Source organism: Grammomys surdaster, unplaced genomic scaffold (genome assembly GCF_004785775.1).
Source record: "Grammomys surdaster isolate TR1022 unplaced genomic scaffold, NIH_TR_1.0 62, whole genome shotgun sequence".
Lineage (NCBI taxonomy): Eukaryota > Metazoa > Chordata > Mammalia > Rodentia > Muridae > Grammomys > Grammomys surdaster.
The window spans coordinates 14,512,074-14,532,264 of NW_021604564.1; the positions used below are offsets into that span (position 1 = coordinate 14,512,074).

General features: G+C 40.3%; 1 protein-coding gene across 4 annotated transcripts in view; it reads right to left on the reverse strand.

Annotated features, from left to right (window-relative positions):
- Positions 1–5,562: 5,562 nt before the first annotated feature.
- Mynn (myoneurin) overlaps positions 5,563–20,191 on the reverse strand; it is a 14,901-nt gene continuing 272 nt past the window's right edge. Inside the window, exons 1-8 of one of the 4 annotated variants that reach the window (XM_028764206.1) lie at positions 19,904–20,191; positions 18,823–19,119; positions 16,694–17,487; positions 15,519–15,678; positions 11,924–12,102; positions 10,994–11,077; positions 9,824–9,910; positions 5,563–7,420 (exon numbers count right to left, since the gene is read on the reverse strand). The exon at positions 19,904–20,191 is cut by the window's right edge and continues 272 nt beyond it. In XM_028764206.1, the coding sequence (XP_028620039.1) occupies positions 7,155–7,420; positions 9,824–9,910; positions 10,994–11,077; positions 11,924–12,102; positions 15,519–15,678; positions 16,694–17,487; positions 18,823–19,088 (1,836 nt within the window). In that variant the 5' untranslated portion in view covers positions 19,089–19,119; positions 19,904–20,191 and the 3' untranslated portion in view covers positions 5,563–7,154. Of the gene's footprint in view, positions 7,421–9,823; positions 9,911–10,993; positions 11,078–11,923; positions 12,103–15,518; positions 15,679–16,693; positions 17,488–18,822; positions 19,120–19,903 lie in introns of those variants that run through there. The other 3 variants (XM_028764208.1, XM_028764225.1, XM_028764216.1) reach the window with 3 other exon arrangements.

A 20,191-nucleotide genomic window follows, 5' to 3' on the forward strand; every position in this document is an offset into this window, starting at 1 on the left:
TAGGAAAAGTTTGATGACACAATGTGACAGGCCATTATTTACTGCCTCAGAGGCCAGCAGAATGCTCAGACCCATTTATTCTGATGCTATTATATCATCTAGGCTCCTTCATACATTTGGATTCAATCTGAGAAATAAAAGGTAGAAAACATTCTTCCAAAAGATGAGCCTGAGAGTAGGCAAAGAAGTGATTTTTCTCCAGACTTACCCGCAGGTAAGGACTGGAGAAGTCCTCTCCCTCTGTACATCTTATGCTGTATAAATTCATAACATACATCTTGTATATTCCTTGTAGCAATCGTCTTTTAAGAGCCTGCTTAAATATAGCTGCTTATAGTCATGGATTGTATTATACTAATAATGCTTCAACTCTAAAAGCAAAATCAAGTGGCACACTCTTAAAATACCTGACGATAAGATGAACCAGCAATGGCTGAGAAACACAATGAAAGTCTAAACACCCTTAGTCACTGGAGAGATGCAAACTGCAACAATTTTGGGGATTGCATCTTACAGCAGTCAGAACAGGCAAGATCAATAAAACGGATGGCAGCTCATCCTGAGGAGGATGTGGCAGAGGGGGGCACTTATTGCTGGTGGAAGGGCAACCTTTTTACAGTTCCTATGAAATCAGTGTGGTGGTTCCTCAGGAGGCTGTGGATATACCTCGAGACCAAGTGGTAACTTTTGGGTATACACCCAAAGGATTCTATATTCTACCACAGAGACATTTATTCAACCATGAAAACTGTTAAAAACAAAATTATGAAATTCTCATGAGCTAGAAAAAAAAATCCTGAGTGCGTTAACTTACACTTCCAAAAGACCAACAGGGTGTGTTTTATCTTACACGTCATGACTGCTATTCTGGTCAACCTGACTACATCTGGAGTTAGCTACAACTCACGCAGGTGGACACACCCATGAGGGGCTTCTCTCCAGCGGATCACTCAAGTCAGAAGACCCACCTTAAACCTGGGTTACACCACCAAGTGGCAGCTCACATAAAGAATGAGGAAGAAAGTGCTTTTGCTTTTTGCCTGCTTGCCCTCATTCTTGATGGCAACTTCATTCCTTTACCGGTATTAGAGCCTTTACTGGTACTGGGATTCCAAGATAGCCATTCTTGATCAAAGCTTATAAGCCAATCAAATCCTATATACATATATACGTACACATAAAATCACTCTATCACTTGTTTTTTCTGGAGAACCCTGACTGATACTATGTGAACGTTAGCTTTAAAGCCTTTGATATATATGCTACAATCCACAGAACCAGAGGTTAGGTACCTAGTAGGGACTCATGGGGGAGGAGGGGATCTAAGGAAAGGGGAAGAGAACTCCCTATCAGAGAAGGGGGTGTAGAACATGACTGAAGTAGAGGGCTACATGGGAAGGGGTGAGGAAGAGAGGAGCGAGAAGGGAGTATGGTCAGGGACAAGCAACTCTGGAACCATTTGGAAACCCAGTACCGTAGAAGCTTCTAAAACATACGTATGTCAAAGAAATCTAATGTGCTCCCCCCAACCCCCGATGTCAGGAGACAATGCTCCAGCTAGACATCACCAAGTGAGACCTCCAGCGCCAGGAATGAGTACCATCTAATTCAGTGTTGTCCAAAGGGCCCCACGGAAACCCTCGAACAATTCAAACTATTGCCAAGACTATTGATTGCTCTCCACAAACTGATGGTAAGACCCTATTGGCAAGGGCAACACACATCTCATGGAACAGAGAAGCCTGGCTGGTGTCTAGATAGAGGCTTTAAGGTACTCTGCACACTACCTGAGGAGAAAGGTGATCACCAACATAGCTACAAAACCTTTGATCTCCACCAGTGGCCTGCCTGCACAGTAAGCTAGTGCAATGGCAGCACAGTGTGACGAGAAACCAATCACTGTGATTGATTTTAAGGCAGGTCTCATCTTGTGGGCTACAACCCCTTTGGGGTCAAACGATCCTTCCACAGGGGTTGCCTAAGACCATCAAAAACCACAGGTTATAACTTATAGCAGTAGCAAAATTGAATGAAGTAGCAACAAAATAATTTTATAGTTGAGGGTCACAACATGAGGAACTGTATTAAAGGATCATAGCATTAGGAAAGTTGTGAACCACTGATTTAAGACCCACTTCATAAGATGTAATTTATGCCTGACACTACTCAGTGGCCAAGAACCTGACTAAACAGGCCATGGGCCTAAGGTAAACCCCAAATATTATGGTTCTGTTAAAGAAACATAGCAATAAAATGATTCCTAATAACATTCTACTACCACCCATTTATCAGTGTATCGTATACCACTCGGCCATCATCAGAGAAGCTTCTTCTTGAAGTAGCTGGAAACTAACAGAGACCCACAACAGGACAATGAGATTTTGGAGCATAGCCCTAAATGGGATATCTTCACCAAACCCTCCCGTTAAGGCTCAGGGGGCCATGTAGAAGAAGACAGAAGGATTGTAAGAGCCAGAGGGGATGGGGGCCCCAAGAGGATGGTATCTTCCAGATACAATAGGACCCAGGTACATAAACAAGAATTCAGAGACAGAGTAGCACACCCAGAGCCTGCATAAGTTAAAGTCAGACAGGTCCCAATACTGACAGAGGGAAGTAGATACAGGCTCCCACTCCTAACCAAGAAAAAACTGGTTTCTCGAATCTCCGGAGTGTAGCTGGGCCACACTTCAGGCTAGGCCTCATGCCGTATGGCCAGCACAGAAGAGCTTGACGGTATTTTTGTAGACTGTCTTAAATTGCCTTTTCAGGTATTTTCTGTCTGACTGATCTTTTGCTGTATATTTTGGTTTCACTTTGTATGTGAGTTTTTAATTTTGTTTGTTTGCTTGTTTGTTTTTTAAAGAGAGAGAAAGAAAGGGCCTGGAGTTGGGTATAGGTGGGGAGTTGTGGAGGATCTGGGAGAAGTTGGGGGAAGGGAAAGGCATGACCAGAATACAATGTATAGAAAAGGATATAAAACCCCTGACAATGCTCATCTCCACAAGCTCAGTTTTACACTGCTGTATGGAACTGTGTCACTATGTCTTCATGTTTATTGTTCCGAGACGGATCCTTTGCTTAAAACAACTCCTGACTTTCCTCATTGACTTCCCGGCCAATTCCAAAGGACCTCTTCATGTAGATCTTACTTACCATTGCAACATTCTACAGAACTAATTCTTGAGACTATGATCAACAGTCTGCCTAAGAACTGCTTCTCTCCTGGAACTCAGCTGAGGTCGCCAGCATGGAATCATGTTACAAACCTGGGTGTCTGACTTCTGCCCTTTAGCAGTCAACTCTGGTAGGATATGACCACATGGGCTATAAATGTGGCCTAGCTAAGTCACGCTGTGCAAGGACTATTTATTAAGTCAGCATGGCTGCTGGGTTAGACATTTCTGACTGTTACTTCATTCTCATTGGATACTTTCTACATCCTGCCTAGCTCCCCTGCAGCCAGCCATGGGTAACTTCCCTCGGTCACTCTGTTTGTCTACCCAGGTGAACAATGGCCCTTTCTCTACCTATTACTTTTGACTGCTCACACCTCCTTTCTGAACTTCCTGGGAGACACCACTCAGCATTCTTGGCTTCCTAGCTTCCTGCAAGTGGGCATTTATTTTTGTACATTGTCTGGAAGGCAGTATGTTTATATGATAAATCCTTAAAACATAGCAAAACTTTTTGTCAATAAGTGAGGGCAGAGGTTTAATAAGACAAAAGAAGCCTACATCATGTCTCAAGAGATCACTGTAGAGAGTGGTGGGACCCAGCTATAATCCCAGGACACAACTGAGGTAGCAAGGTTACTGTAAATTCCATACTAATCTGGGCTATTTAATAAATTCAATCTCAACATAGACATAATAAAACCTGTCTCAAGACAAAAAGAAACAAAGAAATCAATGTCCCAATATCTCAATCTCATTGTTATTCAAAATAGTGAATGAAAATGCAGACTTAATTTTTTTTTTAATTTGGTAGTATTTCTAACCAAATAACAGATTAAAAATCTCAGGGTAAATGATAAAAAATTGTATTTCAGAACTTCATTTTAAGTGCTTTTCAAAGGTAGAGCACCAAGAAGTGCTTGGGAGACAGCTCTCAATGTCTGGTCCATGCAGAAATCAGCTGTAAGGCTTCTCTACAGACACCTGCCCCAGCACATCTGACTCAGTAAACTCAAGTGAATATGGATAGTCTTTTTTTTTTGGGGGGGGGGGTTCGAGACAGGGTTTCTCTCCTGGAACTCACTCTGTAGACCAGGCTGGCCTCGAACTCAGAGATCCGCCTGCCTCTGCCTCCCAAGTGCTGGGATTAAAGGCGTGTGCTACCACAACCAGCGGGTATGGATATTCTTAAACTAATCTGACAGGAGTAAAGGCATTACAACTCTTAGCCCAGGATATTTTAAGAATTAGTGTAGAGAGTTAACTACCTATTCGATTGTTTGATATGTGCCATTTCTGTAAGATTAAGATGTAGAGAAATGATAAAATACTTTTGCAATGAGTTGACAGACCTTCTTCAGTCTTGGAAAAGCTTCTAAAATTGTCCACTGAAATGATCCTATGGAATTAAACATGAATACTATTAAACAGCAAAGTTTATTTAATATATACTCTACAATCCCCTTTTTAAAAACTTCAAAAGTTAACTCTAAAGTAAAATAATACAAATATAAAACAAAATTAGAAAATACTTGCTAAGATATTCAGCATTTTAAAGAGTTTGAAAACCTTCTGTAATTCTTAAATAATTAAGAATCTTTCCCAAAACACTGCACCATAACAAAACAGGTAAAGAATTTACCTCCATGACTCTCTGCGTTACAATGACTCCCAGCTCCTAAAGCACACGCATATTAGAATAAGTGGCAGTATAGTATGAAAAGAATGATGACATTCAGTCTTTGAGCTTTCTTCACAAATAACTCTGGAAGCGCAAATGACTAAACCAGTATCAACTTAAATAATTTTAGATATGCAAGTAATACAAATTAAAAAAACCAACCTGACCTATTCCATATTCCACTTATATGAAAAAATCTGAAAGTAACAATTTAGAAGCTTTTAAATGCTAGTTAACAAGTTTGGTGTTGTGTTGTTAGGTGTTGTGTTGCACACCTGGAGAATGAGGGAGGAAGATGTGGAGTCCGAAGTCACTTTAGGTTACACAGAAGTCACTCAGGACTGTGAAGTGAGAGCAGCACAGAATTTAAGAGGGATAAACAATCGAAACACTATCATTACATTTGAGGAAACTGGGCAGTTTTGTCTTCATACAGCACAGACATCATCATAGCAGGTTTTAGAATCTTTTTTAACCTTCTTTCCTTAACTTTCCAGAATGTTGTGATTAATGGTATGTGCATGCCCAACTAACTACAGCACTTAAAAATTTTTCATTATATGCTTGGATTAATGAATCTGTGATTTAAATATTACCTCTCCACTTTGGCAAACTCGTTAAAAAGGGTTGAGTCTTTTTTTTTCCAGTTTTGTTATATTCCAGCAAATTTTTATTCATCTTAAACCAGAAGATTAGCTGAACATGTTATACCTTACAAATTTTATTCAAACTCGGCATGTTCATTTAACACACACACAGATTTCTTAGCTAAATAATAAAATAAGTTTATTATACAAAGGTGGTATTTCATAGTCTGGACAGTCTCACTGGTCGTAATTTACTATGAAAATGCTATAGCTCTAAGACACGTGAAGACACCTGTAGTTTGTATGAACTGAGTATTCTATTCTGTCTTCTTAGTTCTGTGACTTGGGCCCTAACAGGGAGAATTATCATCAAAGAACTCAGTATCAGTGAACACTGTGAGTCTGTTTCAGTGCAGTTTAAATCCTGACAAGTGAGACTTAACTAATTGATGGCAGAGATGAGAAACAGTCACCAGGACTTATCAGAAACAGGAACTGGCTGGGAAACTGTAACTTACAAGGCAAAGTGAAATCAATCAATATGCAGAACAGTGAGAGGGAAAGAGAGGGAGCAGGCGTGGAGGATGGGGTGATGCTGAATTCCCTACACCCAGCTGCAATGGAAAGGACCACTACAAAGCTACAGCCAACAACCAAAAGTTGTAGTTTAATTTATAGAAGTGAAAAACTCAAATGTAAAATGGTAAACAAACTGATAATCTAAAAGTATACCTGATAATTGAATTTAGGATATTAATTCTATTTGTGTGTATGTGTGTTGCCTTAGGCATGCAACTCAAGTTTCTTGATTTTTCTAAGTAATATATCAAATTTAGAAGCCAAGTGATTTCTAGTATGTATTTTGTATCTAGAAAATTCTTTTTAGAACATTTATTTTAAAAAGTGCATAACTGATACAAGATAGGTTTATAAAAATTTTTGAAAACTTGTTATATATTCACTTCCAATAATCTACAAATCTAATAAAATATAAAATGAATCAAATTCCAAAACTGTCTTCTGACCACTCAAAAACACCAAATATCTATTTAAAAAAATATAGTTTCAACTCAAACAAAACTGATCTGAGTACTGGTTTTCTCCAGAATACTGAATTCACTCTCAATGAACAAAAATTTACACACATTTTCTGGGTTTTAAGAGAAATACTTCATTTGGCTTCATTAGAAAAGTTACCTCTAAAGGAATATATTAATAAATAGCACAATTCTTCCTTAGTATCTAAATTTTCATAGACATAAACATGAAATTGAATCCCTCTGACAGTTTCCATACTGGTCCACAGGGCTTACAAACAGAAACACTTTGAAGTTGATATTACTGTAGACTTTGTTTAAACAGTGAGGAGAGAACAGCAACAAAAAATCCACAGGTCAGATTCTACCTAAGGAACAAATAAGTCTACAATGCAAAATGAAGATGGAATTAAGGCAGCTTTAACAGTGTCTAAAACCTACCCACTCAAAAAACAGTGCGCTGGAAGCCGCTCCTTCACAGGCTGGTTGTTTACAATAAAAGCCAAAAACCAAAACAAGCACTGACTGATGCAGTATCAGGTGCTTTTACTTCTGTAAATAACAACTAATGATCACATAGCTCAAATGAGTGGGGGTTAATATCAATATGCACCTTACCAGACATGTTTACATTTAGTGCTAAGGATGCCCTAGCAATTCCATGTCCTCAAAGTCAATATAATTGTTGTAAGAAAATCAACTGTGGTTCCGAATATCCATTCACAGTTGACCTCAGCAGTGTGTCTGATGTAGGAGACTGACTATCCGTGACAGGGAGAAGCATATGGTGGTCCTCAGTCCCAAGTGGAAGCGCTAAGGGTAGAGTCATATCAGAAGGCTTCACATCTAGTGTTTCTGACAGAGGACTTCTCTGTATGGTGTCTTGTTCACTTAAAGCAGCATGGTCATCTACACTGCAATCTGGATTTTTATCTGTACCTGAAACAGAAGGGAAAGTATACTGCCTTTAACAATGCAAAACCACACAACCGTCTGAGGTACACTGATCCACTTACAGGTCCTAGAAACTACAATACACTCCGCCTTCCCCCCCCACGTGCAGCCTGTTTCTCTCTCCCCAGTGTACGTGATGAAGTTTGCACTGATTCTACAGTATGTATCAAGAACAGGGTCAAGCGCAAACATCACTACATAAATAAGTCTACACATTCTAAACCCGGGTGAACTTTTCTCCTCTACCTCACTACACAGTTGGCAAATCTCATCCTCTTCCCCATGGCACCCGTTCCTCTCAGTCTTGTTTGACACTACTCAGTCATGCCTCCACTCAACTAGGCTGTAAAGTTCTTGACAGTGAATTCTAAGTTAAACATCTCTAATTCCTTCCAAGTGCAGAAAGGCAACAAAGTAAATAAATCTTTGTACACTGACTATTTTTAACAAGGAGTGTGTACTAGCACGTGGCTTCAGGTTTGCAGTTCACAACTATCAATCAGTTATCCCCAGAGCAATGCTGCTCTCTTAGAGAAATTACCACACTGAGCAGAGATGCATTTTGCCTTCACTGCACTCCTGGCTCTAACATGTTGCTGCCACCCCAAAATGCTGACAGGACTTCAGCAGCCTCGTTAGATAGCTAACAGTGCATGCTTTGCTTACATTCAGTTGCATGCAATTCTCTGTACTCTGCAGTTTAACCAGTCAAACAACCTGAGCTGTCTTGTCTTAATGACTCATCAAAATGTCTTCCGTTTGCAATGACTCTGTCCGGCCAGTCCCCATCCCATGAATTCTTTTCAATTTCTGTAAAAATAAGTCTTTTCTCTCTTGACAGCCCTCCTCCCTTTTAGATACTGTCATTATGGAGCCCAAGTTGGCTTTGAACTTGCAACCAATCTGCTTTCCCTCAGCATCCTAAGTGCGGGACTATAGGCATGTGCTACCATGTCAGGTGAACTTAGGGCCACTCTAATGCTTCAGAAGAAATTTCTTCTTTAGCACTTCTGTATTTATGTTCTACAATTTCAATATGGTTAGATCTCTGACGATACATCCAGGTAAGCTCTTAGAGAACCAGAGCTATACCCTGTTCAACTTCATACGCCCTGTAGCTATGTGTATCCCATACGCATTAAATGGACTGTGAAGATACTCACTGCAGTTTTCAAATGTTTCTACCTTAACCCTTACAATTAAACTTATTATCATCTATATGTAAAATGAACACACACACAGACACACACACACACACACACACGTATGTACGTACGTACGTACGTATGAACATACGTTTGGTGCTAGATACTGTACCTGGAGCCTCACATGTGCTGGCATCACACCTGCTGATTCTCATTGTCATACCAGTGATACCTTCCATCTTGGCAGAATGGCATGGTAAGTAAATCAAGCATCTATTTTAAGCAACAATCCTAAAAGTTTGCAGTCTGGCTTCCTATGCTGACAGAACATTTTTGAGCTACCAGGGTCCTATACCTTCTAAATTTTGATATTCAGAGACTCTTTTCTTCCTAACTACAGCAGCCCTCCTCAACCGCCCAGACTGCGTTATGGACAATAATGAAATTGCTTACTTATATTTTCTTTCATTTTTGAAACTACTCAAAAGTCATGCTTTTTGGCTTTTGTTTGTTGGTTTGCTTGCTTGTTTGAGATTGTAGCTCACCTTGAACAACAATTGTCTTTCTAGTCTCTTAAGTTACAGAATTACGAGTGTGTGATATGTGCCAACATGCTTTGTGGCAAGTCAGACTTTTTAAAGGAAGAAATAGTTAAAATATTTTATTATTCTTATTCTGTATGTATGGGTGTTTTACTGCATGTGCCTAGGGACTGGTAGAAGACACTAGAATCCCTGGACTAGAGCTATAGACAGCTGTGAGCTGCCATGAAGGTGCTGGGACTCTAAACTGGGTCCTCTGGAAGGGCAGCTAGTGCTTGTAAATGCTGAGCCCCTGAATATTTTAAATTTATTTAATTTTAATTTTTATTTTTTTATGAAGTTCAATATTTCAAAAACAGAAGAAAGAGGAATCTTCTGCAAATTATAAAGCTACTTTTTTTACATGTATATATCTAAGTTTTTGTTACTGTTTTCTAAAATTATTTTATTCACTTGTTTGCTTGCTTGTTTGTTTATTGATGTGTGTGTGTGTCTGTGTACTGTCTCTGTGGCCATGCTGGCCTTGAATTTGAGATCTTTCTGTGACAGCTTCCTAAGTATTGAGATTATAAGCATGGACCAGCCTAGCTCTCTGTATCTACTTTTATATACAGATGGAATTCACACTGTTGAAATGTGTAGCTCAACATGCTAAGGACCAGTTCCAATAGAGAAGTTCATGTTTAAGCATATGCTCTTACCTGAATGGACCTTTGTTTTATGCTTCTTTAAGTTTTTAATGTCTGTGTAAGAATTTCCACATAATTCACAGATAAATGGTCGTTCTCCTGAAAAACAAGGTAAGAACTTTAAAAACTTAGTATTTAAAAAATTTCTGATACTATCATTTGATAACTATCAAATGTTAATGAAAATAAAGCAAAAGTTCTTTTAATCACTTAGTTATGAGTGTGAGATGAGAAACGCTATACACACAGGAACGCTTTTACTTTATAAGAGGATAAGCCAGTTTGGGGTGAAATAAAGCATTTTCATTGTCTGCAATTTTCAAAAATAATCTACTCTGTTATTGATATCAGATATACACTGGATGTTGTTCATATGCTAAAACCTGCTGTAGAGCTAGGAAAAAGCATAATTATGATTTTTGTTCTCATATACCTCACAAATGAGGAAACCTAAGAAATACTGACAATATTCTCAATATAGCTATTTTCAAATAAGAACTGTTCAGGCTGGAGATCTAACTCAGTGGAAGACTGCATGCTTAGCATCATTAAAGCTCTGAATCTGCTCCCCAGCAGTATGGGGGTCAGGTGATGACTGAAGAACTTCTAAATGTGTTACCCCAAAAAAGATGAAACACGAGGTCAGAGGAGCGGGCAGTGAGTTTACTAAGCCCCTTTAGTATTCATATCAGGCTGGATAAGACTTATGAAGATGGATTTTTTTAAAAAAAATGTTAACAGTGTATTTAGAAAGTAGCAGGTTTCCTTTAAATTTAATATTCAACATTTTATTCATACTAGTTATATATTACATGTTATAACAAATATGTTGATAACAAAATCCATTCCTAAAACTTGCATATAAGAATCCTACTTTATAAATCTGATGATTCCTTGTTTGATATATCTATTCAATTTAATGAAAATGTTTTCAGTTAGAAATGATGGATATCTGGCATATTCCTTAGAAAATCTACAGAATTCTTAACCAAATTTAAATTATACTCATAAACAACTAAAAAATAATAAAAGAAATAAACAAATAAAAAGCTGATATTTATCCATTAAAAACTTGTTATCACTAAGTTATACTAGATACTCTACAATGGATTCAAAGCCAAGGTTTATGTACAAAGGAATTAAGAGAGAACAAAAACCGATGCGTTCTCCCTAAACACAGACCTGTATGGGATCGAAAGTGTTTGTTGAGCTCTCCTGAGGAAATAAAACTTTTCCCACAAATACCACATATGTATGGTTTTTCACCTAGATGGAAAATAAAAGATAGCGAAGTGGTGTACTATACCAACATAACATTATCAGTTACAAGAGATCTACAGTAAGCTTTTAAAGTTATCATCTATATGAAAGCCTTTCTATAAAATATCTTAGAGGCATCCAAAGTAATGAACTATTAATTTATTCTACCTATCTAGACTGGTACTTTTCACACACTAAAACATCAGTTCTGCAAATGTCTCGTCTCTCTAGAAGACATGACCTAGGTAAACAATTGGATTCTTATGATTAAGAACATGTCAAGTTCAAGTAACAATTCAAATCTTGCTATCTATTAATCAAAGAGAATAAAAATATTTGAGGAAGATCATAGACAACAGCCTACCTTCCAAAAGAGACTCTAACCAGTACACTTTGTTTTCAAAACTTATAATTTGCATCTGACACATCTGTTTGAGTTCCAGATCTTGGAATGTCTATGCAAAAGACATCCCAAGTCACAAGACAGGTTTCTTGCCTAAGACACCTCCTGCTTAACTCCCCTCCCACATTCTTACTCATAGGAGACAAATTCTCAAAAAAAGCCTAGCTAGGTTTTCTCTAGTCATAAAAACATGGCTCAATTGGATTTATATATTCAGAATTCTCTTACTTTAACAAGCATAAGCTAATGATAAAATTTTTACCTACCTTGTATTATTCTAGAAAATGCCAGATTCTTAATCTAATGGTTACGTGAAAATCATGAACAAAGCTTCAAAGCTACCAAGGTAGATAATCTAAAAAGTCTACAGTCTACCTTTTGAAAAGGCCCAATTCCCACTTGTCCTAGCTACAGCCTTGCTCCAAGCAGTCTCAGCAGTAAACTCTTACCTGTGTGTTTCCGAGAATGAGTGATAAGAGAGCTAGAGACAGCAAATGCCTTTCCGCAGGTGTCACACACATAAGGCTTTTCTCCAGTGTGCCTGCGGACATGATAGGTCAGTGTGCTGGCCTGGGCAAACCTCTGCCCACATCTATCACAAACATATGGCTTTTCTCCACTGTGTTTCCTGTTAGTAAATATAAAGTAACACAACAGTAAGTAAAGCAATCCGGAGGCCATGTATACATGAAGTATTTCTTATATAAAATGCTGTATTTCATGGAGCATTTTACTTCATCTCAACAGGTGAAGACTACATACTTAACTGGGCAGTAGTGGCACATGCCTTTAGTCCCAGCACTTGGGAGGCAGAGGCAGGCGGATTTCTGAGTTCGAGGCCAGCCTGATCTACAGAGTGAGTTCCAGGACAGCCAGGGCTACACAGAGAAACCCTGTCTCGAAAAACAAAAACAAACAATAACTACATGTTTAAATTTAATAGTTGTTTCTATGTAAAATACTGCTGAAAAAATAATTTAAGGTATCAAAATATTAGCAGTTCTGAAATGAGTTCAAAACCGTTTTCCATCATGGTTATGGAGCTGTCTTAGGGCTTCTGTTGCTGTGATAAAGATCGTAAGCAAATCAGCCTGGGGAGGAGAGGTTTCCGTGTCACCTTCCATCCTTGAAGGAGTCAGGGCAAGAACTCGAAACAAGAGCTGAAGCAGAAGCCATGGATAACTACTGCCTACGGGCTTGCTCAGTCTGCTTTCTTACTTAACCAGGACCACCTGCCCAGTGGTGGCCCCAACCACAGTGAGCCGAAGCCTCTCACACTAATCGTTACTGAAGACACTGACCTGCAGGCTACCTACTGGCAACCCAATGGAGGTCTTTTCTCAAGTAAGACTCCCTCTTCCTAGGTATGTCTAAGTTTATGTCAAACTAAAACCAACCACCACAGTAGTTACTCAAATACAGCAATTATTTAGCTAGTCCATCTTCCTTGTCAAAAGTTCTTCCTCAAACTACTAGCACCTTCTCATCCACCTTCACGCTCAGCTGACAGTTGCTTCATATTTCACTGAGAAAAAGTTAATAAAATTTGGGCCAGTGAAGTTGGCTCAGTAGAGGTGCCTACTGCCATCTAAGTTTGATCACTGGGTTCCATATTGTGGATGGAGAGAACCGACTCCCCTGGGTTGTCCTAAGGCTACCACAGGCATGCCATTCATAGTGTAGATATATATATGAATATATAAAAAAATATTATTTAAAGAGAGAAAAGTTCTAAATCATAGCACCCTGCCTATAGCATCTGTATCTATATACCTTGTTCTTTTTCTGACTGTCACTTGTAGGTGACAATTCCACTAAAAATAAATCCCCTAACTCTGGGTGTTAATGGTTTGAATCCAGAAATGTTGCTTAAAGGCCAAGTGCCAATGGCTTGGTCCTCAGCTAGTGGTAATATTAGGGGTGGAAACTTTAGGAGGTGGGGCCTGACCTGCTTGTGACTAGGCCTCACCTCCTAAAGAAGCAGGTTACAGTTTTTGTACCACTGTCTCCAGGCCCTCTTTAATCTCTGCTTCTTGACTGCCACAGGATGAGCCCTGGATTCCACTATGCCCTCTGTCGTATCTGTTTGCCTCATCAAAGGCTCATCCAGATGCTAGGCCAGGAGAGCACGTACTGAAGCCTCTAGAACTGTCTGCCAACACAGGCCTTCCTTCTTAGGTTAACTGTCTCATAGTGACAGCTGGGAACATGAAAAAAGAAGAGAGTCAGGGATAGGCTCACTGTGACTGTGTCTCACAATGTGTCCAGACACTTTAGAACTGATGTTTAGGAGGAATTATAGCAAGTTTAGAGACACAGGTTAGAGCCGTTCTAGAAGACTCTAGCAGAGCTTAGTGGGCCATTCAGAAGACCATCATTCTGACAGAAATGTGGATAGCAGCCGGAAATAGGAACCATGGGCAAATGTCAATGATTCCAACGCTCATGACCCTGAGGCAAGAGCATTACAAGTTCGAGGTCAACTGGACTACAACTTTTAGAAAGGGAACATGGGAAGGGAGCGAGACAGAACAAACTGTGTCAGTAAAGACAGTGCTTGTGAGGTTTAGAAGGAAATAATGCCACTGGGAACTGACCTGGAGAACAATTTTGCATTCTGGCAAATACCTTGTTTACATTTTATCCATGCCCTGAGGCTCTGAGATGGGTTGAAAGAATTATTCCAGTGGAAACTTCAAGGCTGCATAGTACATAGATATTATGGGCATTACTGGCTACTTTTAGCCAGATTTACAGTGAGCAAAAACTAAGTGGAAATTTTTGAAGCACCTAGTAGTTTGGTAGAAAGGAAGTAGAAGTAAAGCTGGGACCAAGGAAGAAATGGTTGAGGAATATTTAGCACAATGAAAACTAAGTCAACAGGCTAGGAATACAGCTCAATGGTAGAGCAATTGTCTAAGCATGCTAGAAGCTCCACGTTCTGTTCCTAGCACCATAAAAAAAAAAAAATTCTGATTAATGGTATATTCGTGTTATCCTAGATCTCAGGAAGTAAAGGTAGGATTTTGGGTTTGTGACCAGCCTGGGCTTTAGAGCAAGACCCTGTCTCAAACAAACAAACAAACAAACAAACAAACAAACAAAGTAGAAGACTAGCCAAATCCTAGTCATCAAAAGTGATAGGGTGTTAAAATTTGGTTTCAGAAGAAAGTACCCTTGCCCACATACACTGTTTCTGTGTGCTTTGTCCAAGGCTAGTCACACAGGAACTCAGAGTCTACTATAGCCACAGTTCACAGGGCACAGCTGCTACTTCCCCTGGGAGCCTGCAGTAGAGCTATCCATCACAGCAATCAGGAAGAAGCAGAGAAGCATGTAGGGAAGGCTGGGGCAAGACGCAACAATGAGAGGCTAGGGACAGTTCTTTAACGAGGTCTCACTACCTAAAATATTACCTCCTCTAACTCTCTGATTAAGTCAGAGTCACTATCCCCACAATCACCTTTGAACAGTTACACCAAGAACTATGCCTTCCACAAAAGGGCATTTGGGAGGCATCCAGATCCAAACTGTACCTCCTGCCACATGGGAAAACACTCAGCTATCTCTTAAGATTCTCCAGTCTGCATAGCTTCAGGATCTCTCAAACGTCTGGGTCTATGCTGGGCCTCTAACCCCAGAACTCCAGACGCAGAAGCAGGTGCGTCTCTGTGAGTTCGAGGCCAGCCTGGTCTATAGAGCTACTTCTAGGACAGCCAGGGATACACAGAGGAAACCCTGTCTTGAAACAACAAGAACAAAAAAGTCCAGGTCTAAAGTCTCAGAGATTTAGGCAATTCTTATAAAAATCAGAACATAGTTTACATAAATTCCACAGTACAATTCCCATTCCCAAGGAGAGGAGTGAGAAAATGCAAGGAAGAAGGGAGCCTGGTGGGCAAGCATCAAACTCTCTTGCTCCAGGATCAGCTCAATGTCATGTGAGGCTTGCCCTGTGTGCTCTGTGTGCTCACAGAAAACACACTACTCATTAGATTGTAATAACTAATTAACGTAAAGGTCAAATGACTCATGTTCTTTTACCTTGCATGAATCTTGAGATTGCTAGAAGTTGCAAACTGTAAATTGCACACATCACATTTATAGGGTTTTTCCTCACCATGATGCATGCGACTATGGAAGACCAGTTGGCATTTCTGAGCAAATCCTTTATCACACAGTTCACATTTATATGGCCTTTCCCCTAAAAGAACAATAATATTTGTATTAGGGAGATATTAGGAACAATGGGATTATATTAGGAAAAAATTCTGTATTTACTTGCTAAAGTCATAAACTCTTAAGGCTTTTAAGAGTGCCAACAGTACTGGTTTTTGTTTTCAGAAAATGGTTACCTTCTAAGTAACAAAAGCCAATGAGACGTCATTCAGGACTACTGAAAAACTAGGAGCAAAGAAATTAGTCATAACAGTGAAAAGTGGTCAGCAAGAAAAATGTATAAAATACAAACCTAAGTGTACCAATGGATACTCATACTGTGCCAGCAGAAAGTCATGCAAATTAGAGGTAATCAGAAAAGCTGAGATAGAATGATGTTCAAAAACTAATGAAATCTAGAAGCATGTAATGGGACGTGATGGTAATATGTGAAAATCGGCCTGAGTTTTAGTATTTAACTCTGTTAAATATTCATAAAACTAGAACCAAGCCAGGCATATGGCACAGCTCTATAATTCTAACTACTCTGGAAGTTGAGGCAGGGAGATTGCAGATTCAAGGCCATTTTCAGCAACAAAGGAAGACACTGTCTCAGAATAAAAAAGTCATATTGGGGAGGGGGGCGGGCTAGCTTAGTGGTAGAGTGCTTGCACAGCATGTTCAAGGCCCTAGATTCAATCCTAGGTCTGGAGGGTAGGATCAAGTTTATGATTATTATGAGAGAAAAGGGTGTAAGGACCTAATGCCCTAGAACTCAAAATGTCAATTATAACAAAGAGCTATTAAATACTTGGTGATAATTACAAATAAAATTTTAGGATTCTATGTTTTTAGATAAAAGAATATGGCAAACTTTGTGAGCAATGAATATTGTATGCTAATGCCATCTGTTTGGGCTGGAGATACAACTTAGTATAATGTGTGTTTACTTGAGGCCCTGGGTTCAATTCCCAGTGCCAAAACAGAACAGAAAACACAAACACCACTAACCCAGCCCAGCAGGCAAACAGAACTGCGCCCCTTCCCACAAGCAGTCCTACCTGTATGAGTCCTCACATGTGTTTTCAGCTGGTTGCACTGGGTAAACGCCTTTCCACACAAGTGGCAAACGTAAGGCTTGACTCCTTTGTGTATTCTCATGTGCCTTCGCAGGCTGCTGGCTTCTGAAAACACCTTCCCGCACGTGTTACACATTGGCTTGGCCTTGGAATACCTTGGGTCCAGCTCCTCCCCCGAGTTCTCCAGCTCATATGGACTCTTTACACTGGTTATGTTAGACATGGAGTGTTCTTTCAGGGCACAATGTGACTGTGATTTTCGACGTTTCCGTTTGACTGTAACGGTTTGCACAATATCTTGTGCTGGAAAAGTATTTTCCACAACTGAGGTCAACTCAAGTTCTGAATTGTCATTTCCTTGAATGACTTGCTCTGCTACAGGTGAGGACAACTTATTTGTATCTAGGAATAATTCAACAGATGCACTCTCTAAAACATCACTGGGATATTGCACTGCTTTATTCTGCCCTGGTTTCTGGGAATTGAAAGCCTTTTTCTTCTTTTTACTTTGAGACGATTTCTTTGTTAATGCCCGTTGTTTACGGTTTGCCTGAACTGAGTCTGTGGCAGCTTCTGATTTCTCCCGATTGTTATAATCTCGCAGAGTAAGAAGACAGGTCTGTTGATTCAATTCGATGTTTCCAGTAATACTAGATATTTCTGTAGAAGAGGGACTAGCAATGAAAGCGAAATCCTCCATCTTTATTTTACATTTAGTTACTACCTCTTCTACTTTGAGATAGTCAGCAGCCTGATGGATTTCTTTAACATTCCAACTGAAAGGAAACAAGAGTAAATGACAATATTCTGATAAAAAGAAACAGCTGTACATACTCAAATGTCTCTAAAAGATCTAATAAAGCAGACTATCCAACATTTTTAAACTAAGTAACATTTATAAATGTAACTCAGTCAATGTTTGAGCAGGTATCTCCAATTAATGATACTGAAAAGATGAAAAGAACAAGATGAAAAGAACGTAGAGTAACAGAATGTGTATTTTCTGGCTGCTTAGAAAACAATAACAAACAAAAGACACACGCTTAAATTTAAAAATGACTGTTGGGTGGTCAGGAAGCTGGCTCAGCAGGGAAAGGCATTAACTGGGAAAGCCTAAGACCCAAGGAACCTACTGGAGAAGGCAATGTGACTATGCACATTGTCTGATGGCAGCACTCTCCTGCAAGATGTCAGGCAGAGACAGGCCAGCTAACCAAGCAAGCCCCACACCAGAAACAAGACCCCACCTCAACAAGGTGAAGAGAGAAACGAGTCCCTCAAACTGGTCTCTGACCTCTACATGCATGCGGTACACATGTGTGCTTCTGCACTCAAAAAGACATACACACATTTGTTTTGTTTCTTTTGAAACAGGGTATCACTATGTAGCTTTGGCTAACCTGAAACTTACCATGTAGACTAGGCTGGACTCAAACTTACAGGGTTTACCTGCCTCACTCTCACGAGCCCTGGGATTAAGGGCACGCACACCATGCCCTCTTTGTTTGTTTGCTTGTTTATTTAACACTGTTGGCAATACCCTGCTTCCTCCCATTCCCTCTGAGGCTTCTTCAGAAACCAATCAATTTTTCTTTTCTTTCTTTCTTTCTTTCTTTCTTTCTTTCTTTCTTTTTGTTTTTTTTTTTGTTTTTTTTTTTGGTAAATAAGTATCCCAGAAAGAATTCTTGACTTTAATGTGTTTTGTCTGCTTGTTTATTTTTGTTTTCTTCAAGTCAGGGTTTCTTTGTGTAGCTCTTGCTGTCCTGAAACTTGCTCTGTTGCCCAGACTGGCCTTGAATTTACAAGGATCCGCCTGCCTCTGCCTCCCACCACCTAGCTTTAATCTCTCTTTCTCTTTCTTTCTTTCTTTCTTTCTTTCTTTCTTTCTTTCTTTCTTTTCTTTTCTTTCTCTTACCAAACATCTTTTCATCCTAAACAGAGCTACTGAAGCGAGAGAGAGAGAGAGAGAAGGAGAGGGAGAGGGGGGAGAGGGAGCTGTATATCAACATTGAGAATGATCGTGAAGAACGAATGGAAAAAATATGAATCTACTTTAGCTCTAAAGACTATCTGACTAGATTTTGTTAACTAAATAAAAACATGTACTTTACCTGTCGAGATTTAAAGTTCCTGTATATATAAATTCCAACAGTTTCTGAAATCCGTCAGCCTTCACCTGACTCTGATCAAGAAAAACATTGTTGTCAGAAGTGCTTCGGTAGATTGCACCAAAATACTCACTAAAGGAGGCAAGCACATTCCTATGCGCCTTAAACTGGAATTCTCCAATCACTATGGTACAGTCACAAAGAAATCCCGCTTCCCGTTGTTTATTCAGTCTCTCTAAAAGGTGCTCACAGTGGTGTGAATACTGCATTTTGATATCAGAATGGAATTTCACCCTTCATCTAAAAGACAAAAAGAAACAGTGAATTAATAACCATAAGCTTTCATCAAACATTCACCCATGCAGAGGTAAGGGAGTGGGAGAAGGGACAGAAGACTAAACATGAAGAACACAGCTCTTACTTTTTACCCCTAACTCCCAAAAGCCTCATCGAACACTCGTGGTGATTAAATGCTTTTCTTTGTTTTACTGCACTAGAACACTAATGCAATATACGGCAGTGAACAAAACCCATGTGACGAGTTATAGAGAGGGCTGTAAATTCTAAGCTTTTAGAGTTGACCCCTCAAACTTTCAAGCTCCAACAGGCATCTTTACCTGAAGGTGCTTAAACAAACTAAGAAATGACTCCTTGAAACAGAGGATAAGAACACGATACAAATTGTTTTCATTGCTCTCTGATCACTGAAACCTGTAGGTTGAGATAGTGAGGTTCCAAGCTCTAGGCAAGTGCAAGGGGGCGGGAACGCCCCGACCAGACGGGTCAAAGGTTCCATCACTCTCTGGAGGGGGACACACCCCTTGCCGGCCCGCTGCAGGCCTGGCAGCCGCGGAGGGTGACAGTCCCAGCCAGTCATCCCCGGCCTCCACTGCCCTGCTCTCCCAGCTCGCACTCCCGCGAGTTCCCACGGCACGGGCCATGACTACAGCCACCGCGGAGGCTGCCTCTCCCAGGACGCCCTCCTTCGGCCCGAATCGTGCTCGGTCTCCGAGGCGCCAGGCCGCATAAGACCCCGGGGTCCGAGAACGCAGGGACTACAGGCCAGGCGGAGGGCGGCACTCACCCGTAGCCGCCCAAGGGAAACGGTTTCTTCACTCTCTCACCGCCATCTTGGGAGGACGTCACCGCGATGCTCCGCCTCTCCCTTCCTCCTCTGCGGTAGCGTCACGTCCGGATGTGTGGTCCCTTGGGTCACCGGCGACGGGACTCTAGATGTCCACTGGGGCCGGCGAGCTGGAGCTCGGAGCCCTGACTTCCCGGAATGCCCGGGTCTCCGGATCACACCTCAGTGCTCACTCACATCCTGTGCTAGCTGCTCGCCTTGTCAGCCGGCAGCTATCGGCCCAGATTC